The sequence below is a fragment of the Aspergillus lentulus genome (genome assembly GCF_001445615.1).
Source record: "Aspergillus lentulus DNA, contig: Alt09, strain: IFM 54703, whole genome shotgun sequence".
NCBI classification, from domain to species: domain Eukaryota; kingdom Fungi; phylum Ascomycota; class Eurotiomycetes; order Eurotiales; family Aspergillaceae; genus Aspergillus; species Aspergillus lentulus.
Window position 1 is genome coordinate 3,176,579 of NW_028322117.1, and position 25,779 is coordinate 3,202,357.

Genomic DNA, 25,779 nt, shown 5'->3' on the forward strand with positions numbered 1-25,779 from the left:
CCTAACCCTTGCTTAACCCCTTGCTTGGTCAGCTTCTTTGATGGTGACGCCCGTAAGATGACATTATTAATGGTTGGTTAATCAGCAGCAGGGTTGCATCCGGACTGTTGAACTATATATACTGATGTCACCCCACCCCGTTGTGGGTGTCCTGGCGTGCATGACACATTTTTCACTTTTCTCCCTACAAGAATAAGACAGATAGATATGCCTGATATCAAACCTATCACGGTCTATGGCAAGGGCGGCCCCAATCCCCCACGAGTAGCCATCATCCTCGCTGAACTGGATCTCCCGCACGACATCATCACGGTGCCTCTATCCAAGGTCAAGGAGCCCGATTATGTCGCCATCAACCCCAACGGGCGCATCCCCGCCATCTACGATCCCAATACTGACCTCACGCTGTGGGAATCCGGTGCAATCGTGGAGTATCTCGTGAGCCACTACGATCCCAACCACCGGATCAGCTTCCCCGCGGGCTCCAACCTCGCCGCCCTGGCGACCCAGTGGCTGTTCTTCCAGGCCAGTGGCCAGGGCCCGTACTACGGCCAGGCGTCCTGGTTCAAGAAGTTCCACCCGGAGAAGGTCCCCAGCGCGATAGAGCGCTATGTCAAGGAGATCAATCGTGTGACAGGCGTGCTGGAAGGCCATCTTTCGCGCCAACAGGTGGCACCAGGCGGGGACGGCCCTTGGCTCGTCGGCGGCAAGTGCTCATTTGCTGATCTGGCGTGGATCCCCTGGCAGGTCATTGTCACGGCGATCATCCAGCCGGAGGATGGATACAAAGTGGACGATTATCCGCATGTGAAAGACTGGTTGGATCGCATGATGGCGCGGCCGGGAGTCAAGAAGGGCATGACGGACATCTTCCCTAGTACCTGATATGTAGTCTACGTCCTTACTTTTGGTAACTAGCTACGAAATCAAACATATCTACTTTGGAGGATGTATTCAGATAACGTTCTATTGAGCTTCACGTAAGTGACTGATAATTTCAGACGATAATTTACTCAACCGCTTATGCAACTCCGGCTCCAACTGATCCCCTACACCGACCGACAAGGGGGCGTCCGTCCCGTGATACAGATGCCCCAGAGAAGCACCCTGTGCTCCATATGTTTTGAGTCTCGGTCCAAGCTGGTTCACCACCCGTTGGATACAGTGCAGCTCGCCAAGCACCCGCTGCCCCGCCACCGGACTCTCGTCGAGCCTGCAGCTGGGATCGCGGTTCTGCTTTTTTCCTGGTATCGCGGCAGCGGCGTATCGGTCCAAGATCTTGCAGACAATCAAGGCCAGGAGGACGAGGAGGTAGCCGTCTTTTTGCGAGCATGGACATTGTAAAATCCCGGTAATAGCATCCGTTGTCTGCTTGTTTACTTCAACTACGGCGTCGATCGAGGGTAAAATGGTATCGATATCCGTCTCTCTGCGAATGACCTCGAATTGCTTGAGTAGATCAAGGGCACGGAGTAAGCACCGGCAGGATGAGCGACGGAAGTCTGCCTGTGATTCTTTACCCGAAGTGGGAGAGGCTCTCCTGCCGATTGTAGTTGTCGGAGGCAGTGATTGGTCTGAAGGAGAGGGATCCACTGGCTTGCCAAACAGATAGATCGTGTCGTTTGGGACAGTGGGAGAGCTCTCGCTGCGGCGACGGAGGTTCGGCGGATGTTTGCTCGCCCCGTCATAGACCGCACCACAGTCTCCAGAAAATGGGTCATCGGAGGAGACAGGGAAGGAGAAAAAGTCGTCAAAATCGGGGCACCAGGTGGTCAGTGCAGAGGATAAGCTCGAGTCAACCGTGGACAAGGGACCTGAATGCAGTTCGGGTGTGCTGTCGAACGGCTCCGGCAAGGTGAAGAGTGGATCAAAGGCTTCCGGATCCGGAAAATTGCCATGAGAGATCTCAGTCGAGGACTCAGGCGAGGGCAAGGTGTGAGACAAGTGTACGGACTTTGGCTCTCCCCCAGATCGACTGTCTGGTTTGCGGCCGGGACGTTTGGTCACAACATACTCACAGGCAGTCCCCCGTCGGCGGCATCGGGAGCAGGTCGGTTTCTCCTTGGAGCATCTGACCTTGGACAGTCCACAGGCATGGCAGCTGTCACACAGTTTGTGGAGAGCACTTGCCCGACGGGAAGACGCTGGGGACCGCATCCAATTCGGCTCGAGAGAAGCTGGCTGGCCGCATCAGAGAGGATTTAGAAGATAGAGTAGCCGATCATTGCAAATAAGTTCATATGGTCGGGTGCCATGTTCGACCGTGATCCCTGCGATTGTGTCTCGGATATACTCCCGGGGACTGACGATTGGAGAGCTGAGGCTGACGCAATCTATCGCGTCTAGGGCGATGTTACATAGGATGAGACCAGATTGACGCGAGTCATGATAGAGAAAATTGCTTCATCCAAGTACGAGCCATGAAAACTCAATGATCTAGTGGTGATTCACCACTATTGCTCTATCTCTATAAGCTACAGGAATGACATCTGCCATACAAGACGAGCCGGCGTCTAGAATGTCAGCGTCAGTTCATAACATATTCCAAATCAAGGGCATTGACGTGACTCGATTGATATCTGAGAGTAATTGCTGGAAAGGAATGACAGTATCAAGGGGCTGGCTGCCCGATCTCAGGATCCCTAATGGCTGTCAATGGTAGGACAACATTCCTAGTGAGTAGCTTGTGTACCCGTTGAAGCTCACACATTCCTCTTGGCCAGCGAGGCATCTTTGAGCAGTGCGGACACCTTCTAGACACGAAAGCATAATGTCCCTGACCAATCGTCATACACCGCGCACCTATTTACCATCGTAATGGGAAAACCCCTAGTGTCTCCCCCCCAGCTCTCCGCCAGCTATCGTCTGCGGGTTAATTCTTCCATTGGACCTAATTGCTTTACGTGCAGTCCAGACTGGCTGAATGCGGAGATAACCTTAAATCAGAGTACAAAAATATAAATCTTACTCTGAGCTTGTCACCAGAGCTGCATTAGGAGAGGGTAGGGTGGTTCTAACCGCAGACACTACAGCTTCGCCCAGTTAGGAAGGAGTCACGTCGACGCCAACTATTAAGACTAAGTGGACTTACACCAGTTCAGCCTATTAGGACCTGAGTTCACTATCTTAGGTTTGAAGGACTGGTGGTGGAACGGTTGCCGAAGGTTGGTTGGTTATAAGTTACCAATACTTCCACATCAGGTCAATGTTAATAGCTCAGCAGCATGTAATAGTAGTAGATAAAGGAGTAGAATGTTGGTCTCACGCAAGGGACTGACGAGGGGACTATAAACCAGATGCCCATCAAACAGAGGTCGACATCTCCATCATGGCCAGCCGTCGACATCTCCATAAGCTGGGCGATTACATTTCGACCACAGGCATTGTAAGCAATACATGAGTATAATCAGCCAATCCCGTTGGCGGAGGTCTTAGGCAGGCTCACGCTGCTTCCGGCCAAGGAGAATGACAAATGTGGTATGTCTGTGTAACGCCAGATAATGGACACGGACCTCTACAAGGGAGGGATATGCCGGGCAAAGGCTGTGGTTAGAAGTCTACAAAGGATGTTCGAACCAAGATCTTCCAAGAGACTATTCCCTCTTCTGCTACATAGCACAAAATGCTAAGCCGGCTGGTCCAAAAGAGAAATATCACCATGACCGGTAGCTTGATACTTCACCCCCAAAGCCACGGTGGTTGTATGAGGCAAGTGGAGTCGATTGACCACGACCAGTCGCCCTACACTGTCTTTAACGCTGTGGACCAGCTCGACCAGCTCGTCCTCGTCCATCAACCGGTCGTTGGCCAACTGCAGCAGCGAGAGATCATGCAGCCGCACGCTGGCCTCCAGCTTGGCATCCACAGTCCCCGGTTTGGGTAGCAGAAGCCCCGCAGTGAGGATCAGCATCGCACGCCTGTTGGCTGCCAGAACACTAAAGTGCGCTCGCACCTCGGCCAGGACGGACGTAGAGAGGACAGCATGTGGTAGAGGGCCCAAATTCAGGATGTAAATGGCCGCGTCGCCGACGCGCTGTGGGCCGCCCAGCTCTCGTACTTGCACGCTGCGGGCATCCTGCTGCGGCGCAGCATGGGCACCCCAGTTGGGGATTCTCGCCTCCTGGACAATAAAGTGAAGCATCGGGTGAAGCTGCGCGAGCATCATGGCTGCACTAGACGATTTCGGTCCAACTACCTAGAATCCGGTCATTTGATACCCACAGCGTATCATATCCCTGGTAAATTTACCTCAACGACGGAAACATTATCCAGATTAAACCAGTCCACTCGTGCGAGCACCTGCCGGGTGAGGTCGCTGGCATCACTCCCGGTCTGTTGCAGGTACGCCGACCAGCGCCGGTGCAATTTCGGCCGCTGCTCACATGCAAAGAAAAAGGAGTCTCCATGGTCGAAGGCGATGTTGTACGCGGTGTCGGTGTCGCTAGTCACCGTATCGCCGAAGCGACTGGTTGCCGAGGCCATCTGCAGCGCCGCGGGGGTGGCCGAATCCGCCAGGAACATCATCGCGTCTCGCAGGGACGGTCGACTGACAAACAGGCTCGACAGCGGGCTGTGCGCAATGTGCCCTGGCTGGGTCTCCTGAAGGAATCCCGCCGTGGCTGTGAAGCGTATAATCCGGGCTAGCTGCGTCTCGGGAACACCGGAGAGGCGTGCGAGGTCTGGGATTCGGACGCTACCAGTGAGAGGCAGACATGCCAGCACCTGGAACTCTCCTAGCCATTGAAGACACGCGAGGAGTTGAGACTGCACCGCTAGTCGCTGCACCAGGTCTGTCGGCTCTGTGAGAAGTGTCTGCAAGTGATCGATATTGCTCAGCAGCAACCGTCGGACCTCGCGGATGGCCCACGGTGCCTCTGACGGGACGACCACTTGTGGACACGACCCATCCACTCTGGCATTGCGGCAGTAGTCGGCTAGCTTTCTGGCGGCAGCAGCCACTTCGTTGGCGCGGGCTTCCAGCTGGGTGATACTATCCATCTGGTTGTCCAGACATGGCTCTTCGCAGATGCTCAGTGTATTTCGTACGAGGGACCTTTCTTATAGAGTTCGCCATATCGGCGCAGTTGACCTTGCCAATCCTATTAGTTCCATATGTGTCTAATTTCGCACACTGGAAATACAACCATGGATCGCCCTCTTCGTAACCGCTGGCATCGAAGCCATATCCGGCGAAGGGGAGTGGATACCATACCTCATCGTTCGTGAATGAGCTCTATCTATGGATAAAGATAAGAATTAAATTAAAAGTAACAAAAGGGAAGAGAGCAGCCGGACTGTAATCAGCTGTAATACTCCAGTAGCCAGCTCTTCAAATCCCCTACAGTCGGATACTCCAAGAACAGGCTGCCCGTCACTGTCACCCCCAGTGCCTCCCGGAACTTTTCAGAAATCACCAGACTCATCAGACTGTCGATCCCTAGGCTAGAGAAGCTGGCACTGTCCTTGAGGTCACCCAGCCCGAGCCCGGCCTCTGTAGCCACTAGAGCAATCGCTTTGGCGGCGGTACTGTTGGCGTCAGGCTCAGCGGCTGCCTCGACTCCGTTAGTGGTCGGCGGATCGGCTGGTGCTGGAGAAGCTGGAGTGCTGGCCGGTGCCACTTTGGGCTGCACGGCTTCCAATTTAGCAGGAGGAACAGGAGTAGAAGCAGGCGCAGGTGCAGGCACAGCAGGCGTAGATTTTCCGCCATCCGCATCCGGGGCTGAGAAAAACCGGTTGAGGAGGATACGAGGATACCGCCGGAACTTGATTCCCCCGACCATGCCGACGATAGTCTCGTTCTGGAGGATGTAGACGTCACCCAGATAGATATTGTTGTCTTCGACAGTCGGGATCATCTTGACATAAGACCGGTATTTGTTCCCCGCGACAAGAGGGGCCGCGAACCGCATCGAGCTCCATCCGGGGGTAACACAGAAATTGGCATTCGTATCATTCGCATCGGAAACATTCATTATGAACCCAGCCAGATGGGCCACACTGTCAATGAAATACGGGGGAACGGTCCAGGTGCCCCCTTTCTCATTGGTGAGGACGACATCCGCAAATGCCTCGAGCTCATGCAGCACAACTGACTGCATGCCGCGGTACTTGTCGGCATAGTCGACCAGGCTACTGGCGAACAGTCCGTAGGCCATGCGCCGGGTGAAGCGGTTGGCCACGCCGTCTTCTGCGAGCCGCTCCAGCGCATGGATCCGGCCCTGCACGAGATGTGTCGCAGGGCGCCAGGATGCCAGCCACTCGCTTGCTTCCTCGTAGTAGATAGTCGCACTGGCGAATGGCTCCTCAATAGACCCGTTGATCACGTTGTGCCACTTCAGATGTGCCTGTCCGGACCGGATATTCTCGGTGCTCGCAGACACTTGGATGAGCTGTGGTGACTTGGTGTTCTCCTGCGCCACAAGACCCCTAAGAACTTCCAGATTGGCGATATTCATATGCGCTTCCTGATTAGGATTTAGCTTTTTATAGAGATATCCACCGAGTGTGAACGCGATATCGGCGTGGATCGACTACTGATGTTAGTCATGGAGGAATAAAGGGGAGACAGGACTTACCGAGGTGACAACTCCTCGCCCATTCATTTTGTGGCCATACGCTGCCGCTAGGAAGTCCGGCTGCATGAGGTCTGACTGCATGACGACCGACCCAGCTGTTCCATCGAACTGCTCGTGGATGATCTGCTGGACGGTGGACGTTCTCAGCTCCGATGCCAGTCCCGCAACGGCATTGGTTTGTGGGACCTCGTCATCGTAGAACGTGTTTCCCTTGGTGAGGGCCCAATTCCCCTTATATTGGATCCAGTATGTCTTTTCATTCCAGCTATAGGTCGGTAGGTCTAACAGCCGTAGAGCGCGTTCGAACGGCTGGTGGAACTCATTCCAGTCCACAGGCACTCCGGCGCAGTGGAGGGCCCCTAAACTGTTTGTGAGCGTCACCCAGTTATCCTCTCCGCGGCGTAATGACGGCACTGTCACGCCGGTCGAGGGGAGCGAGGATCTGACGAAGTTTACACAAACAGGATGTGGACCGATTTCAACCCACACGGTGGTATCGTCAATAGTGGAGATCTTGTGCGCCATCTCCATCGCAGAAAGAAAATTGACAGTCTCACGCGTCGCCCGCCGCATGTAGAGCGAATCTATCGTATGCTCATCAAAGACCACCTTACTCAACAACGGCGAGATCACCGGCAAGTTAGGTGCCTGGAAGACCACGCCCGACGCCGCCAGCGCCTCAAATTCGTCGAGGATGGGATCCATCTGTGCCGAGTGAAAGGCAAAGGCTACCTCCAAAACAATACATTTGAAACCTTCAGCTTCCAGGGGTTTAGCCACCGCCGCCATCTCCTCGCGGGTGCCGCTGAGGACCATTTCCCTAGGTCCATTGACACAGGCAACCTCGTATGGCAGGGTCCCCGCGAACTGCTCAATCTGCGCCAGGGACGCCCGAACTGCCATCATCTGATGGCTACTGGGGTGGCATCTGTCTCTAAGCAGGCACGCACGCTGCCCAACAAGAAAGATCGCATCGCTGGCAGAGAGAACTCCAGCGATGTGCAAGGCCGCGTACTCACCCAGACTATGGCCCACCACCACATCCGGCTTCACACCTAGTGAGGCCCAGTATTTTGCCAGAGCAATCTCAGTGCAGACCAGTGCTAGCTGTGTAATGATGGCGGAGTGTGCGTGATCCCGGGGGTAGGAACCGTCAATCGCAGGGACAAAAGAAGGGAACCCTTGCCCCTGCGCCAGCATGTCCAAATGGAGGATCTGCGCACGAAAGTACGGCGAGTCGTGGAAGAGCTGGAGGTTCCATGATTTGTATGAGGATCCCTGGCCGGTAAAGGCAAAGGCAATGGGGGGCGGGCCCGTAGCAGAAATCGGTTGAAGGGTGTTGACAGAGTCGGATTCGAGGCTTGCGGACAGCTGCTTCTTCAGATGCGTGACATCCGAAGTGGCCACAGCGATTCGATGATTATGGTGGTGACGGCGTGCGGTGGTCGTGTACGCCAGGTCAGACAAGACCACATCCGGATGCGCGTCCAGAAAGCCCAGCAGCCGTTCGAGGTTCCCTTTCAGGGAGACCTTGCTCTTTGCCGAGACAGCGACCAGGTGAGAAGAACGGGGGTCGATCTCGCCTGTCGGTTTTGGTCGAAGGGGCCCTTCCTCTACTGCCAAGGTCGAATTGCCGCCGGCAGCACTGAAGTTGTTGACCATCGCGATGCGCTTGCTGCCGGGGATGCGGGGCCAGGGCTGTTTCTCGTAGGGAATATGCAAATTGCGCTGTTTCAGGTCTTTAGGAAATCCGGGATTGATGCTATTTTTAATGCCGACATGCGGGGGGATGGCCTCTTTCTGGAACATAAGAAGAACCTTCACCAGCGCGGTGACACCTGCTACAGCTTCCCCGTGGCCGACGTTGGCCTTGACTGCACCAATAAACACTGGCTGCTTGGAACTGCGCCGCTTCGCAGCCGGGGCAAAGACATCACTGACTGACTTCATTTCCTCCGCGTCCCCGGCCTGGGTCCCAGTTCCGTGCATCTCAACGTAGCTGACGTCCATTGGATCGATGCCAGCACTGCGGAGGACCTGCCGGCTCAGAAAAGACTGGGCTCCGGCATGGGGATGGGTGATGGAGACGGCTTCAGCAGAGTGGTTTGTTGCGGCCCCAAGAATAACCCCTAAGATGTTGTCATTGTCTGCTTCCGCGTCTTCCAGACGCTTCATTACGATAGAGGCCACTCCATCCGCACGGCAATAGCCATCCGCCTCACAGTCCCATGTTTTGCATGCGTTGGGAGTCTTGGTCAGGAAGTGCCCGTGGCTGAGGCCGGCGAAGGCGTCCGAATTAGTCAGAACATTCATTCCTCCGGCAACAACCGTGTCCGTGTCACCGTTCCAGAGCGCGGTACAGGCTGCCTAGGCGAGGTTAGTCCGAGAACGGTGATCAAGACTTCTGACATACCTGGATGGTGGCCAAGCTGGAGGAGCAGGCCGTGTCGATGCTAAAGCTCGGCCCCCAGAGTTTGAAAAAGTAATTGATCCGTCCGGGCCCGAATGCACGGCAGCCACCAGGGATGAAGTAGGTGCTGATCTCCTGTGCCGAGTTGACCTCGCGGTAATCATCACTGGCTTGGCCGTAGAACGTGCCAATGCGGTGTTTGCTGGACGATGGGGTGCGGTTCGCCACGTATCCTGCCCGCTCGAGGGCTTCATAGGCGGTGATAATGGCGAGACGCTGCATGGGATCGGTCTGCTGAGCTTCTCGGGGCGACATGTTAAAGAAGGGGGCATCGAACAGGCCTGGTTCGTCAATGAAGCAACCATATGGTGTGTGGCTAGCGTTGACGCGTTTCCCCGCGGGGTCATAATGGCTATCCACGTCGAACCGGTCTGGAGGGATCTTGCGATGGACGTCCAGCCCCTGTTCCAGAATGTCCCAGAATTTCTCCGTATCGGTCGCTCCACTGGGCATGCGGCAGGACATGCCGACGATTGCGATCTTGGATTGCGCGGTACCGCGCGGTGTGGATTGCTCGTCATCTATTGCCTTTGTGATCCATGGTTCGAGGTCCTTGATAGTCACCTCAACTCCTTCCCTTATGGAGGTCTGCAAGGCTGACAGGAGGTCGTGAACAGGAACTGAGATGCGGAAGACCTGGATCTCGACCTCGGACACGGAGAGCAGCTTGGCCCGTTCAACTACTCCCTGGATGACATTCTCCCACTCAATGGCTTGGGTGAGGATTTCGGTAATAACATGTTCGAACAGCTCCGTCGCCGTCGTGGCTGTGGGGAAGGGCTCGCCGCTGCCAGTCGAGAGGATCGGGTATCTCCCAATAAAGCGCGTGTCCAAGGCCGCTATTGACCGGCCCTGAACAACCGACCGGGCATGCTGCGAGCTGTAGATGTGTTTTGCGTGGCACAGGCCTCCATACACAGGAAGAGCTATGAAGTTGCGGTCACGGAAGAAATCAGACATTCGAAAGAGGCGCTTGAGTCGAGCCGGTGGCCCACTGATCGTCACTGACGTCCGACTGATTGCGCTGATAAATATCCGGCTAGCTTCGGGAGTATTCTACGGCTATTAGCTGGCAAATATGGTAATACTCCAGTAGAACTCACTTCTCGTGTGTGGATAGCAGTAAGCTCCTCTTCTGCTTCACTAGGTGTGATATTGGGAATCACATAAGCCCATGAGCTTCGATCGCCTGCCGCATCAGCAGGTTGGAGATTCTGAGAGACATCGGCAACCAGCACTCCAAGACGGAAAGCCACTCGCACGACCTCGGCCCCAGCTAGGGGAAGGTCTGCCAGCGTCGGGGAGAGAGAGACAGCCGTCGACGCCAACAGGCCAAGTCCCAGGCCTGTGAGATAGGTGTGTGCGGATTCAAAGGCGTATTCATTCCGTGAAGTTTCGTAGTAGCTGATGTCGTTAGTATTGGCTGCTGTCAAGATCCTGTCGCACTTACCCGATAAAGGTTCCCAACTGAATAACACAAAGAAGAACGCCCTCGATCGACCCGCAGAGAGGTCCTTTGCACAGCTCCGGCTGCTCAGCAAGATGGAGGACGCTCTCGAACGGGGTTACCAAGGCTCTTTGCGCGGCATGTAGCTGCCGAACCTCATCGCGGACTGCCCAGGTGCTCTCCTCGATGAATCGGGCGAGGAGCGGGTAATGCCGGTCTTTGGTGTAGGCGTGTAGTCGTCGACAGATGCCTTGGAGGCCATCTTGAGGCAGCTCGTTACCAAAGTAGACGACCTTCATTCCTTTCTCTGCTGTGGGAGATTCGGACGAGGGGGTAAAGTCTACTGGCCTCATTGTCGCTACTAACCGGCTCGGTTTCACGCTATCGGGATCGATGTAGCTATGTCGCTAATCCTAGAAACTAATTCCCGTAGAGTAAAGAAGCTATCGTGTAGTCAATGTAGGCTTTTGCGTACAGACATGTCTATATGCTGGCCATGCGTCAAACTCAAAAGGACATGCCGTGTTCGGAAGTCAGAGTCCGTCATGCTCTCGGGCTAAAGAGAGCTCGGTCGATATACTTTCCAGCCCAGACTGGTCGGTCGGTTTGTCTCACATCCGATTAGACCGAGGCCGGTGACACTGTGACAGTAAGCCTTACCTTGCCTGCTTTGGGCTTTTTTTCATTTATCCATATGTACATTCTTTGTGAATAGGCCCCTCCCATATTGCAGACCGAAATCATGGCCAATGCCAAACGAGGAGGATATCGACAAATCAACCAAGCACTCAACATATGTGCTTGGGAGGGTTATTTAGATGAGCAGCACGCCCGGCTGCCGGCTCTTGAGGATGTCGAACAAATCAGCCCCCGCGTGCTGCGGGTTCTGGGCCAGAATGAAGGCAAGGTACGAAGAGCCGCACGGCTTCAACACATGTAGTTCCACGCTGATCGAATAAGTTCAGTTTACGCTTCAAGGAACCAACACCTATATTGTCGGTACCGGCCGCCAACGTCTGATCATCGATACGGGGCAGGGGATTCCTGAATGGGCCAGCCTGATCGCCTCTACCTTGGCAGACTCCTCGATCGAGCTGTCTCATGTCCTGCTCACTCACTGGCATGGTGATCACACAGGGGGAGTTCCGGATCTTCTCCGATTATACCCTTACCTGTCTGATTCTATCTACAAACACAGCCCTGGAAAAGGCCAGCAGCCGATTTCAGATGGGCAGGTATTCAAGGTGGAAGGGGCTACTGTCCGAGCTGTACACTCTCCAGGCCACTCACACGATCATATGTGCTTCATCCTCGAAGAGGAGAATGCCATATTCACAGGGGACAACGTCCTTGGCCATGGGAGCAGTGCGGTCGAGGTGCTGAGCACCTGGATGTCCTCGCTAAGAATGATGCAATCTCTCCGCTGTGCGGTGGGCTATCCGGCTCACGGCGCAGTGATACGCGACCTGCCAGCCAAGCTGGACCTGGAGCTAACGCAGAAGGCTCGCCGTGAGGACAGGGTTGTAGAGACATTGAAGCAGATGAAAACAGAGGACCAACGTAACGGAGCACGGGGAAAAGGTAGTGTCACTGTCCAGCAGCTAGTGACGGCGATGCATGGAAATGACCTGGACGAGCAGATGCGGACAATGGCATTGGAGCCATTTGTCGACGAGGTTCTGCGGAAGCTGGCACAGGATGACCGGGTGGCTTTTGAGGTCAGAGGAGGCCAGAAAAAGTGGTTTGCAATCGAATACACATAAGTACATAAATCTAGGGCACTGCATTATCTCCGCATTTCTGGGGCTCTTTAATCCTAGGTAAAGATATCAGGAAGCATTCCACTATACGTAGCCATTCTTTCTCCTTACAGACACGGGGCTTCAATTTGCAATGAACATCAGCGTATTTACAACTCGGGCGCCGGCTAATGCCCAGCCCCCGGTTTGACTAGAGCTCGGTGGTTTTCCTCGGGTCGTTTTGTCGGGTGTGCTCCATATCCACCAGATGTCACCCCGAGTGCGGCGTAAGAGGAATGCTTGTGTTACAATGCCTGCGCTACCATCTGGATAAGTACCTCCACAATGCTGTTTTGTAACAAATGACCCTGATCAGCCGGGTAGATGAATGAGACCTATGAACAAGATGGAACGGCAACCAAAGTCTCTCTGCGACGCGGCGCAACTTCTTCAGACAGCCGACATTATCTCTGACACGGTCCAGACCATTATTGCGGAATGGTCTGCAGAGGTGAAGGCATCAAACGGCTCTCGCAAGCAGAATGCTCCAACCCTTCCTAGTCGAAAACTGTTCGATGCACAGAAAACCATCCTGGCCGCTGTTGGCAAGCTGACCGAGTTGGTGTCTGACCCAAGCGCAAGGATCCTGGAAGTAGCAACGCAGTTTCAGGAATCTCGATCGTTGTATATCGCGGCTGAGCGGCGCATTCCTGATCTCCTTGCAGCCGGTGATGAGGGCGGCGTGCACGTCGACCAGATCAGCCAGAAGGCCAGAATCGAACCGCGGAAGCTGTGTAAGTTCTGCTCTGGGGTGAAGGTTATAGGGAAGGTTCTCCTTGTGATAACAAGCGACTGACGCGATCTGCAGCTCGTATTTTGAGATACCTGTGTTCGATTGGCATTTTCAAGCAAACCGGGCCGAATACCTTCGCAAACAATGGCATTTCCGCAGCACTGGCGTCGAACGAGCCTTTGCGGGCCTATGTTCAGCTGGTGAATAGTGAGGGCTTCACGTCCTCCGATCGTCTGCCACATACCCTCCTGGACCCGGATACCGGTCCCTCTTATGACGTTGCAAAGACGGCTTGGCAGAATGCTGTCTGCACCAAAAAGACCCGATGGGAGTGGATCGAGGAACGCGTGGCCCCAGAGAAGTTGCTGGAGTCTGGAGGCCATTATCCGGGGATTCCGAGTTTGGTTCTGGGGCTCCCACCCAGGGAAGATGACGGACTGGTCGCGAGACCGGAGCTGGAGATTATGGGTCTGTCCATGGTTGGCGGTGGGCGAGTATTCGGGACAGCCCATGTTTACGGTAGCTCTCGCCTTGACATCATCGCATCAGCTTTCTCGCTAACGTCACGCAGATTTCCCATGGGCCTCCTTGGGGGATGCCTTAGTGGTTGATGTTGGGGGAGGCGTCGGCGGCTTCCCCCTCCAACTGAGCAAGGTCTACCCCAGGCTGCGGTTTATTGTGCAAGACCGCGGTCCGGTTGTCAAGCAGGGGCTGGAGAAGGTCTGGCCCCGGGAGAACCTTGAAGCATTGCATCAGGGACGAGTGCAGTTTGTCGAGCATAGCTTCTTCGATACAAACCCCACCGAGGGTGCCGACATTTACTTTTTGCGATACGTCCTGTAAGGCTGTCCTTTCCCATGCTCGGCGGTCGCTAACATTGCACACTACAAAAGTCATGACTGGTCGGACGACTATTGCGTGCGCATCCTGTCCGCCATCCGGCAGAGTATGGCGGCACACTCTCGCCTGCTGATCTGTGATCAGGTCATGAATACGACCATCGGTGACCCTGACTTGGAGTCAGCGCCGAGCCCTTTGCCGGCCAACTACGGCTACCACACGCGGTTCAGCCATAGTCGAGATATCACCATGATGTCGTGTATTAACGGGATTGAGCGGACTCCAGCGGAGTTTAAGTCCCTTCTTCAGGCCGCAGGGTTGAAGTTGAAGAAGATTTGGGACTGCAGGAGCCAGGTGTCGCTGATTGAAGCAGTCTTACCTGAGGCGAATGGCTTTAGATAGTCTATCCTTCTACCTTTCTGGAAAGTTCGTGGAGTAGAAATAGCCCATTTCAATTGAAGAGAAGCACATAAACCCTGACGAATGAGGGGGGTAGACGCGTAGTAATCTTTGTGCACCAGCCATGTGCTGGTGTCGGTCTCCAAGAATGCGTGAAAGGTTACTTCTTTGATTGCGATCAAAGCTTCTCTCTCTGATTGGTGAACAGAGCAGTTTAGGTAAATATACGCAGTCTTGCAAAAGAGGGCCTCGTCCGTCGGCCGTCACTTAATGAACGGCATTGGAAACACTCCCTCGGGCAGACTCGTATCAAACGACCACGGCCAGTCATCCAGCAATTCTGGCGGCAGCTGGAACTGAGTGAGGGGGTCTTCGAACCCAGTTAGAGGTGCATGTATGGATGCGATGCTGTCTTGATTATCTTCCGACGGCATATGGTCGGGGTTAAAGGATGACCTTCGTGTAGACACAGTCGACGATGCTTGCATGCGCATGTACTCGTCTATGCGACCCACCTGCGCTTTGAGTCGTTCACTGGCACCAGTGGAACGCCGCAATCCAGACTCCAACCGATGCAGAAGCTGGGCCATTTCCAATCTATTATCATGAGTCTCAGCGTGTCTTTGGGGGATGGCAGAGGATGACCTACAGGAGCGTGCGGACTCGCCGATAAGATCTCTCAGAGAGACTTCCTTCCATGACCGATCCAAGGATATAGCCAATTCCGCCCAGATGATGCAGCTTCGATAATCAGTCTCACAGCGTCGGATCATGAGGAGGAGGAACATACCAAAGGAGAACTGATAGCTTTCAGATATTCGACGGGCACTTTGGAAAAGACGCTCAGGACTTGCCCTGCGACATCACATTTTCCATCTGCCCCTGGGTCTTCGTTTGCGAACAGAACCATACGCAGGAGTTGGAGAGTCGCTTGAATGTTGGCTGACTGGAAGCCCACGATATCCTGAGCCGGATCCCCGGTGACTGGCGGGGTCTCTCGAAACTGCGCAGGCAGGGAAGTGTACATGGAAAGGACGTGGTCCATGACTGAGGCTGCGGCCATCGGAGATGGACGGAATAACGACCATACTCCGGTCTTTTCATCAGTGTTTGAAGGCGACCGCCACCGTTGGCAATCGACGGCATGCTCCAGTATTCGGTAAAGGTCAGTGGTAAAGTTCCAACCACGCATCCACTGACTCGGCTGTCCTTTTCCACCGTAAGAATCGTTCAGATCCCCCTGAACGGACAACATGTCTGGGATAAAGTCGTCATCTTCCTCACTCGGATACTGTACATTAGACTGGGCTTCTCGGTAGCGGATGACTCCGCCCCATACGATGGACGAATAGACATCTAACGTATATATGGACCAGAACTAGCACGGCTGTTAGACTTGGAGCAGAATTACGCAAATGATGACTGCGGAAACGCTTGCGTACCATCCTTCTCCGGACCTCAACCTCCACCGGGCTCAAGTCTTTGGGCCATAGCTTCTCGTCATGCAGCCCTTCCATTGCACTCAGTGTATGGTAGATCCCCGCGTACTGTTGCATGTCCTGGATTTGTCCATTCTGGATGCCAGCAATGCTAAGAATGGCACAGGTCCTCAGGTATTCCGTACCCTTTGCTGCGGCTAGGTCTCGAGGAATAGATTCCTTTGCCGCGGCGCAAAAGACCTCGGATGGAGGATATGCTAATTGCGAGGGACACCAGCGCTTTGAATACAGGGCCCCATCACGAGCCCGTGCAGAGGCCAAGGCACACATGGCCATTGTCGACGCGAATAGACCCCGATGCTTCAGGTACTCTCTCTTTTCCAGCTGCATCAGGAATGATGACCGGTGAAACAAGGGGAATCTATCGACATGAGGTATTAGCCAGTTGTGCCGGCGTTCTTGGACAAGGAGATAAATACATGGGATATACAATCTCGAAATAGACGTGGGCGAGATCGTGAATAGTGCTCTGACAGCCAATAGCAAACGCCTTCCATGAATTCACCAGCGTCTCGTCATTGGAGGTTGGAGCGGTCGTCCAGGTGCCATTCAGAATGTCCCACGGTGAATCAGCAGCACCAGGCTGTCTGATAGTATCTAGACGAGCTGAATGCGACGAGGATGATCCTGCCGTATCCAAGCTGAGTGGCCGAGCAGACTTGCCTTCGGCTAAACTGGCATTTCTCGGAGCTCCTCGCTTCCTGGCGGGACGATCATATGTACACTGGATATCAAAGTCGGCGCAGTTCTGGCAGGGCGCCAGAGGGCCGTTGATCTTATTGCATTTTATGCTACGTCTGTGGCAGAAGTCACCTATGGATTGTTAGGGAGAAACCACTGGATGTTGATAGGAGCACGAACAAGCCTTAGAAGCACGTTGAAATTTCCGCGGACGTTGCGACATTCCCACGATGGTCTGACACTAGGGAGGACGCTAGAGAGAGCGTTGAAATGAAGCTGTTAAACTGTTAAACGCGTCGAACCGATGACCCGTGGCGGCCGTTGCAGTGGCGGCTGCTGACCAATTACATACAAGTTACCGAGGTACTCCCTACTTTCCCTCTTGTTAGTATACATAACTCGGCATGACTCGGTCAAAACTCGGATAAAGACGTATAAGTCTGCAGTGCAGGAGACTTGGCATGCTAATGGAGGCATCATCCTTTCTCCATACCCCACACTGGCACTTTCTGCAGCCCATGCTACGGTTTAAGCCCTAACTATAGGTATAATAGAGACAGTAGTCGTGTGATAATGCATATCAGGTTATAAACATAGATGATATGGTTTCTTGCTTTTCAACTAATAGAAAGCTACCTTGTTTTTGATTGACTTGAGGTGTTTACCTAAACTTTATATATATTCGCATCAGCTCTCTTAACCTCAATAAATGTATAGCCACTGGAACTGGAACAGTTTCGAAAATGGTCCCCGAGGATGTCGAATACTACTATGAAGATTCTTCTCTAGCTTAGTAAAGAGAGTATAATAGGTTTCAATCTTATCTTCCTATGGTTATATCCAAATCATGTCCTAAGGTCAAGCCAAACTTCTCATTATTACTAACTGCAAACTTTTCATAAATCATTGTCAACTCTATAATACATTTATAATCATACCCATGACCCGTATCACCACTTATTATGAAACACGTCCCCCTTGACATAATTTACCATCTCACTCACCGGTGAGAGGTGGTCGCGCCCTTCGCCAAACAGCATACCCTGTCGCATCACTTTGCGATAGTTCTTGCCGGGCGATACCTTACCCAGGACATATTCCTGACGGGTCTCGACACGAGTGGGAACAGGGATAGAGCGGCCAACAATCGCCTCCATACCCTGCCAGGCGAAGGTGATGGCCTCCTTGGCGCCGCCAGGGATACCGGCAGCGTCCAGCATCATGATGCGTGTATTCGGGTAGTGCTTCTGGATATACTTGACGATGTTGGGGTTGTGGGCTCCGCCACCGCACATGAAGATCTCATCGATCTGAAGGTCCTTGGGCGCATAGCGGCGGTAGTGGTCCACGATGGCCTGGGCTGTGATGCGGGTGACGGTGGCGACCACGTCGTCTGGGCTGAGTCCCTTGCTTTCCGCCTTGCGGATGAGCTCGAATGCAATAGTGTCCCGGAAGACTTCGCGGCCGGTGGTCTTGGGAGGATCGAGGCGGAAGTAGGGGTGGGTTTGGAGGAATTCGTCGACGAGCTCCTGGTCGACCGTGCCACGGGCGCCCATCTCGCCGTCCTTGTCGTACTCCTGCTCGCCGTTGGTGTAGTGGCGGACCACGGCATCAATGAAAACGTTGCCTGGGCCGGTATCGAAATCGTAGCAGGCATCGATTCCTCCGTGCGAGTCAGGGGGGATGAAACATACGTTGGCGATTCCGCCGATGTTCTGACAGGCGCGCAGCTTGGTGGGGTGGTGTAGGAGCAAGGCATCGAAGAAGGCGATCAGTGGTGCGCCCTGGCGACCGGCGGCCTGATCGCTGACGCGGAAGTCGGTGACAGTAGTGATTCCAGTGCGAGAAGCCAAGAATGTACCCTCGGCCATGGTGAGCGCGCTGCGTACTTCCCCGGGCTCTGGCATAGAGAGGAGCCAGATAGTCTGACCGTGGGATCCAATCACATCGATGGTCGAGATGTCGACTTCATGCTCCTGGCAAAACTGCTTGACAGCAGCTGCGAATGTCTCTCCCAGAATGACGTTTACTTCCGATAACTCCGAGGGGGATGTCTTGTTGTGAAGGATCATGTTCATGACCCGCTTCTTAATGGCCTGCTCGAGGGGAATCTCGCCATACTAGAAAGTCGCCGTGTCAGTGTCTCCTTCGCTCTGACTGTCGTAATTGAGGACACTGTCCACGTACCTTGAGAAGCTCGAAATGCATGGGAGACTCGGGAGTCTCCTGCCGGAAGTGGCACAGAGCGCAGTCAATTCCATCCTATAAGTCTGTGAGTCTCCCATTCGTGCGATAATACCGTCCCTACTCACCATTGAAGTACCGCTGTTTAGGCCCAGGACGGTTAAGTCCAGGGCCGCGCGGTTGGAGGTACCATTGGAAGCGTTGTTGATAGTCATCGTTCGTAGTTCGTTGCTGGAGAAGACGCACCGATAGCGATTAAACCTGACGTCTCCTCGGCAGCGGACAGAGCGAGGGATTAAATAGATTGTGCAAGTCGGCTTGTGATTCCTGGTCAGCTCACCATTGTGATCTGGGCCAGTCTCCGTCTTATTTGCCTTCATGTTGTTAGTACTACCAGCCCTAACAGGCCAGCCACGGACATCATTGGTCTGAAGGTCAAGCCTCCCTACGTTTTCATTGGCTGACGCGTAAATTGGTAAACGGAAGAGCTGTTAAATGCTTAAAGGGTAAAAGGCTAAACGCTTAAAAGGCCCAAAACCACTGGGGACGCTCTCCGCATTGTGGCTTTCCCCGAGTTTTCGCCATCCTGCGGACAGACGGAGTACACTTTTGACACCATGTCGCTCGGAATTGCTCCAAAACGCCTCAATCTTGTTTTATGGATCGGTTTGGTTGGAGTTTGGGATGGAGTGCAGGATTAAGGCTGCGACTAATATTTAAATCGATCTCCTCCCCCCGGATTTTCCCTCCGCATTAGTCTCGTGTCTACTGCAAGCTCCAACAGCCTGTGAATGGACTCAGGGGTTTGATATATTCATCGGTTTGATCTCTTTTGCAAAGGTTGGTGCATCATGGGGTACACTACCCTTTGGAAGCGGCTCTCGTCGTCGCAGCTCAATGTGGCTATTCAAGCTTTCTCCCTTGTTTGCATCTTCTTCGAGGGATATGACCAAGGGGTTATGGGAGGCGTCAACAGTGCGCCCACTTATGTTACCGAGGTCGGCATTGGTGAGCCAAATGGCAAGGTGACTGATACTACCCATCAGGGAGGTATTGTCAGCATCTACTACCTTGGATGTATCTTTGGCTGCTTTGCCGGCGGCTGGCTGGCGGATCGTATTGGCCGTATCAACGGTCTACTGATCGGCTCTATATTCGCGTTGGTTGGAGGTGCTCTCCAAGCTGCGGCCCAGAGCTCCGACTTTATGCTGGTCGCTAGAGTCATCACTGGTGTCGGTACTGGAGGTATGTCCTAATGCGTCCGAAGGATAGGTTTTGTAACTTGCTAACTCCATCTCTACTAGCTTTGACCGGTATCACACCCGTTCTGGTGGCCGAGACTTCTTCGGCAGAGCACCGTGGAGGCTTCTTGGGATACGTCTTCGTTGCAAACTGTTAGTGTTTTATGCGGGATGCCCTTCCGTAGGAATATTGACTGACATCTTCTAGACTTAGGAATTTCCATCGCATACTGGATGTCTTTTGGGCTCGCCTTTATCAATCACGGTTACTCTGATATCCGGTGGCGGTTCTTGCTCGCCTTCCAATGTGTCCCAGCCCTGATACTGGTCTTGTTCATCAAAATGCTACCGGATAGCCCCCGTTATCTCGCATCAGTCGGTCGTAACGAGGAAGCTCGAGACCTGCTGACCAGGGTCCGCGCTCATAAAGCAAGCCCCGCGGATATCGACCACGAATACATGGAGATTGTTGCATCTTCTCAGGACAGCAAGCCCAGTTCTCCGATTGAGTTTGTCAAGATCCTGATCGGCAAGGGTGGCAGACCCGGCTCGAATCTGGGTCGACGGGCCTGGCTTTGTGTCTGGCTTCAGATCATGGCTTCGTGGACGGGTATTACAGTAAGTCTATACGTTTCGCAAAGACAGGGGTAAAAGCTTACTATGATCACAGGCTGTTACAGCGTATTCCCCCGTTCTTCTCAGCCAAGCCGGGTACAGTGAGGTTACACAAAACGGTCTCGCAGGAGGACTGAACACAATCGGAATCCTCGGTACACTCATCAGTACGCAGATTGTGGATAGATTTGGTCGGAGAAAGTGTCTGATGCTAGGGTCACTGGTCTTGTTTATTGTCGAGCTTGTGGTAAGTCTCAGCCATTGCCATTTAATGTCCCAGAGCAGGAATTAACCAGTTATTGTTGCAGGCCGGTGGCGTGTATGAAGGCTCGCTTCAGAACCCGAGCAAAGCTTCGCAGTATGCTCCAGCTGCAGTGGCAATGCTCTTCCTCTTTAACCTTGGGTATGCTGCAACCTGGGGAACTGTCGCCTTCCTTGTGCCCACGGAGATTTTCCCATCGGATCTCAGAGCGCAAGGCAACGGGTTCGGCATCACCGGGTGGGCTATTGGAGTCGGCATGACCACACTAGTCAATCCCATCATGTTTGGTAGCTTGAAGAGCCGCAGCTACTTCCTCCTTGCTGGGCTTAACCTGCTCTGGATTCCAATCGTCTACCTGCTATACCCGGAAACGTGCAATCGGTCCCTTGAATCGATCGATGCCTTGTTCTCCACATCCAGCCCGTTCTACTGGGACATGGAGCGAGCATACCAACTTCATAGTGATGTGCTCGCGGAGAGAGCAGCGCGGAAACTTGCTGACGAGGATGCCACAAAGGCTGAAGTTCAAGAATCAGCCCACGAGGAATTCCACGGTACGACCACCGTTGGTGTATGATATATGAGTATATAGTCGTCATTATAGCGCAGTCTGTATTTTATCTATTATCGAGTCGATGTTCTATTTCTTGATCCTTTGAATAGAGGAATGGACCGGCAGCTACTGGTAAACTCCCATTCTGTATTAGGAGTGCTCTGATCTTATCTACATTAAAATGACTTATAGCCAACATTAGCTAGCAAACAGAGCTGTCCTGATGGTAATTGCCAAAGCACTGGGCTCGCATGTAGTTCGTGGTAAAGAAGAATGGGCAACTATAAGTGTTAGAGTGGAGACCCATACCCCTGCTGCACATAGTTGGTAGGTATTATATGCACACCAATGACCTGTTATGAATCCTGTATTCCACATCTTAGTTCTCCGTTTTCCGTTTCTGGCATGCTTTAGTCTCCATATGCAAAGATCGAGGGACATACCGGTCTTAGTATTGGAGCCTAATATCATTACCTTTATTCGAAAGGGCGTCTTTTTCCGCGTCAGTAAATACGTACTAAACTAGGATGGTGCCTTAAGTATAGGTTCAGCAGTCACCTAGCTTACCCCTCTTTTCATTACTCATGGCAGGAAACCATTCACTCCATGTAGCTATACGCAGTGGACAGCCGCGATAGCTTATTATGGCTGTGCTGACTGCCATAAAGACAGATGACTCCTAGGGCTTTACGAGTATGTGAATGCTACTCCTATGGTCTTAGTGAAACAGACGTCCCTGTGCCTGAAGCTGACGAAGTATACCTTTGATACTGGAAATCTAGCAGGTAATAGTTGCACTGCAGAGAACGTCCGCTACTTCGACCCAAGAGTGTCATACAGCTGCTGCTGCCGCACTCGCATATTGAAAGATGCTCGGGTTTATCCTTCCAATTCACCCAAATCCTGCTTACTGAAACAAAGTCTGACGACGTCTCTGTTTACCTGGTTGATATTAATCTCTTCCTATCTATCGTCTCACATATCGGCCATCTTGACTCACAAGACTCGCTGCATATTCTTGTATTACTTTAGATATGTCTGCTGCAAATGAATGCTCTGCAATTAACTATATCAGTTATTTAGAAAATCCTTTACCTTTAAACTATGGTTATGAAGAATAATCTAAAGCTTCATCAGAATGAAACATATCAGGAAGTTTATTCTGGTCTGATGGATATAATGTATAAGGTGGGACACTGAACCTGTCAGCTCCAAAGTTTAACATCATGCCACCGGGTGGCAAAATAGGAACAGTTACCTCAGTTCAGACAAGCTGAATAGGAGGTAGTTTTAAGTTGAAATATCATATGAGGTATTTCGCCACTCTGGTTTTAAGTCTTTAATTTATATTTTGGGTCCGGATCTCATGGGGATGACAAACCTGAGCTTCCTTATGGAAACTTTTTTAACCTAGCTTTAGAATAATGATATCATGCCACTCAGCTGGCTCATCGCCTGGGTGTCTAAGACTTGCTGATAATACATCAAAGGGTGCTCTCTATTCCCCCAATATATGATGAACACATGATGGGTCACTATGGAACTGCCCAGCAGGTTACAGAAGCAAACACCTACGCCTTACTCGACTTCTGACAATGACCTGGAGAATCACACAACTGATCCAACAGAGTTGTACTTGGCCATTTTCGCATGTGGCAGTTTTTATCTAATCCTGGCACTCTGGTAAAAAGGTCCCTGGACTTTAGGTCTCTCCCTACATCCAAATCTGAACACTGAGTAAATGAATAGGATACTATACACATCGTATTGCACCACGCAGAATGAGAATCAAGACGCCGATGATATCTATGAACAATCAATTCGCCAAACCATAGCAGGCAAGCTAAACGAGCTTCAAGAGGCAGCCCCTATAGAGCTCCTAGGTTCCTGGCTGATATCGACGCGACCTGCCGAAGTTCCGTATTTCCAGTACAACAGCATCACATGGTAAGATCCTGATCCATAACGTTGAGCATCGAAAAAGTACGGGCTTGTGTTGCTAACGTGGGCGACAGCCCCATCTGTTTAGATCCGGTCCTTAGACATCATCCAGTTCATACTCTGCGGTGTCGTCATGTTTTCCATGATCTTTGCCTTGAAAGATGGTTTTTAAGGGATCAGAATAGCTGCCCACTGTGCCAGATGGCTTTAGTAGAGGTCTGTGACATATGCCAGGACTGGGCCGTGTGAATTTCAAGGGAAATACTCACAAGTACTGGAAAATATCGGTCAAGTTGAAGGCTCTAGCTCCCCATATGGCATCTTTGCAATTGTAACTCTAAATTAGAGCCCTAAGAATATCACTGGTGTCTCCAGACCTTGTCTGAGCAATACTAGACAGACTGGAAGTAGTCAGACCTGTTAGTATCAGGTCTTTCTTGTACACATGGCTAATCGTGTTCAAGGATTAAGATCTTACTTTCTATATCCAGGGTACTTGCGGGCGAGACCCCGCCTCATTCTGTGGTCTGACCGAGGAATACTTTTCGAACAAAATGACCATGACGAAGTTGATCAATTATGTCCAATAGCACGACTAGAAATCCTTTCCCTATTCCTGGTTTAAAACAAGGCATCGCCATGTGGCAGAGCTTTGTTCTATTATGTATTTTGCAGTTCACTTATTGTATGCATCCGATTCTTACATTTCTGGACAAGAGACATCATGCCGTTCATGTCATATTCGCATGTACTAGAACTGAGACGCTGGCTGGAAGGAACCCGAGCGAATGTGATTTGTTATGGATCTCAGGACTATGCGGAAAAGATTAAAAGATGGAGCGATACTTGCGAACGAGACGCAGTGTGTTTCTCCACGTTCTTATTGTACATACGACAGGGACTGACTTTCGCCAGGGCGCTATAGTCGAAGTGACTTCTACATCAGAAGTATCTGAAACAGTGCAATTTGCCCGAAAGCACCATATCAACTTCGTCACGGAGGCCGGTGGACATTCCACGACTGGCTCGTCCGCTACCCACGGTGGACTGGTCATCAGCCTGACTAAAATGCGTCGCGTTTTAACTGACCCTGCCTCCAGAACTGTGTGTGTCCAGGGTGGCGCTATCTGGGATGATGTTAACGAGTCCACTGCTGCTTATGGCCTGGCAGTTGTCGGATCGACTGCAAGCCACACTGGAGTTGCAGGGACGACACTGGGCGGTGGCTTCGGGTGGTTAACTGGGCGATACGGTCTGATCAGCGACAATCTCCTCAGTGTCAGAATGGTCTTAGCAGACGGTACTATTGTGGAGGCATCCGACGAGGATCACCAGGATCTATTCTGGGCAGTACGCGGAGCAGGACAAGCCTTTGGCATTGTGACAGAGCTGGTTTTCCGGGCTTATGACCTTGCCGGGCCAGTGTACGGCGGAACGCTCATTTTCACAGTGGATCGATTACCGGGAATTCTTGAATTCGCCAATCGCTTCGATGAGCGGCAAGATGAAGACAGTGGCTTTTTCTTTGGGCTTGCGGCGCCATCAGCGGCTGATCGTACAGGAATCTTGGTTTTGCCATTCTATAACGGCAGTCAAGAGAAAGCTGAGGTGTTCTTCGCGCCGTTGATATCTCTGGGTCCTTCAATAAACAAAACGTCTATGATGTCCTACAAAGAGCTCAATAGACTTGCAGATGTCGATCCAGTCCCGGAGGGTCGGAAATGCTTCAGTGGGACCAAAGTATCCATGCCACTTGACCGGCATCTGCTCTGTGATCTATGGGAGCATTTCGACGCGATTATGGATAAATACCCGCGATCAAAGAACAGCGTGCTAATGTTTGAGCTCATACCTTACGGGAAGACCATAAGTGTCCCCATCGACGCCACAGCCTGTGCGGACCGAGGGCGATACTACAATGTCGCATTGCTTCTCTGCTGGTATGACCCTGAGCATGACGCGGCGATGCATACATATATGCGAGCCCTACTCTCGAGGATCAAGAGATCAGATTGTTATGCTGGCAAAAGGGAGCCTGTGGTGCAGGCCAATGCAAATTTCGCAGGTGGGAGTCGCTTGGGAATTATTCTATGTTGATTACATGCTGACAACCCATGTAGGTCATGAGATTGGAGCAACCTACCTCTTCAGGGACAATCTTCCCCGATTGCAGGCCCTGAAGAGGAAGTATGATCCCCATAATGTTTTCTCCAAGTGGCATGATCTTGTCTTTCATACAGAAAGGCAATCATGACTATGGTTTAAGTTGGGCAGTTTATTGGGGACGTTTTTCCCTTTCCCTTTTTGATAATTTGGTAGTATCCTTTGGCCTTGCAGAATGGTTACTCATAGTTGACAGATGTGTGTGTCACAAAAGCAAGAGTAATAGCTACGCGAGGTCCTCGATTACAGTTGGCACTCGACTTGTAGGAAGGTGATATGGGACTGGCAGGGCAGTGTCTTATTGGCGAACTATAACCCATGATCCTCTTGCGCTTGTACATATGCTCAAAGGGAAACTTTCTAGTGATATTTGTATC

General features: G+C 52.3%; 7 protein-coding genes across 7 annotated transcripts; 4 read left to right on the top strand and 3 right to left on the bottom strand.

Moving 5' to 3' along the window:
• Positions 1 to 207: 207 nt before the first annotated feature.
• Positions 208 to 885, top strand: tpcF (glutathione S-transferase tpcF; the record flags this gene model as incomplete). The annotated part of the gene is made up of 1 exon (XM_033560161.2): positions 208 to 885. The coding sequence occupies one exon, from the start codon at positions 208 to 210 to the stop codon at positions 883 to 885; it is 678 nt and encodes a 225-aa protein (XP_033416052.1).
• An 81-nt stretch (positions 886 to 966) lies between these two features.
• Positions 967 to 2,157, bottom strand: tpcE (Zn(II)2Cys6 domain-containing transcription factor tpcE; the record flags this gene model as incomplete). The annotated part of the gene is made up of 1 exon (XM_033560162.2): positions 967 to 2,157. One exon carries the CDS (start codon positions 2,155 to 2,157, stop codon positions 967 to 969), a length of 1,191 nt encoding a protein of 396 aa, XP_033416053.2.
• A 1,468-nt stretch (positions 2,158 to 3,625) lies between these two features.
• ALT_5869 (type I polyketide synthase) lies at positions 3,626 to 10,845 on the bottom strand (the record flags this gene model as incomplete). The annotated part of the gene is made up of 7 exons (XM_089599983.1): positions 3,626 to 4,195; positions 4,249 to 4,998; positions 5,343 to 6,530; positions 6,576 to 8,942; positions 8,989 to 10,101; positions 10,149 to 10,449; positions 10,496 to 10,845. 7 exons carry the CDS (start codon positions 10,843 to 10,845, stop codon positions 3,626 to 3,628), a joined length of 6,639 nt encoding a protein of 2,212 aa, XP_089455860.1.
• Positions 10,846 to 11,234: 389 nt separating this feature from the next.
• tpcA (O-methyltransferase tpcA) lies at positions 11,235 to 14,266 on the top strand (the record flags this gene model as incomplete). The annotated part of the gene is made up of 6 exons (XM_033560166.2): positions 11,235 to 11,399; positions 11,458 to 12,210; positions 12,638 to 13,025; positions 13,100 to 13,543; positions 13,596 to 13,863; positions 13,918 to 14,266. The coding sequence occupies 6 exons, from the start codon at positions 11,235 to 11,237 to the stop codon at positions 14,264 to 14,266; spliced, it is 2,367 nt and encodes a 788-aa protein (XP_033416057.2).
• Positions 14,267 to 14,526: 260 nt separating this feature from the next.
• ALT_5871 (putative C6 transcription factor) lies at positions 14,527 to 18,842 on the bottom strand (the record flags this gene model as incomplete). Its single annotated transcript, XM_089599984.1, has 8 exons — positions 14,527 to 14,860; positions 14,913 to 15,004; positions 15,054 to 15,641; positions 15,706 to 16,123; positions 16,182 to 16,537; positions 17,448 to 18,563; positions 18,631 to 18,705; positions 18,756 to 18,842. 8 exons carry the CDS (start codon positions 18,840 to 18,842, stop codon positions 14,527 to 14,529), a joined length of 3,066 nt encoding a protein of 1,021 aa, XP_089455861.1.
• Positions 18,843 to 19,478: 636 nt separating this feature from the next.
• ALT_5872 (putative MFS sugar transporter) lies at positions 19,479 to 21,322 on the top strand (the record flags this gene model as incomplete). The annotated part of the gene is made up of 5 exons (XM_033560169.2): positions 19,479 to 19,872; positions 19,932 to 20,021; positions 20,077 to 20,486; positions 20,539 to 20,730; positions 20,792 to 21,322. The coding sequence occupies 5 exons, from the start codon at positions 19,479 to 19,481 to the stop codon at positions 21,320 to 21,322; spliced, it is 1,617 nt and encodes a 538-aa protein (XP_033416060.2).
• Positions 21,323 to 23,963: 2,641 nt separating this feature from the next.
• On the top strand, positions 23,964 to 25,493 carry ALT_5873 (FAD-binding oxidoreductase; the record flags this gene model as incomplete). Its single annotated transcript, XM_033560171.2, has 3 exons — positions 23,964 to 24,101; positions 24,155 to 25,304; positions 25,360 to 25,493. 3 exons carry the CDS (start codon positions 23,964 to 23,966, stop codon positions 25,491 to 25,493), a joined length of 1,422 nt encoding a protein of 473 aa, XP_033416062.2.
• Between the last annotated feature and the right edge of the window lie 286 nt (positions 25,494 to 25,779).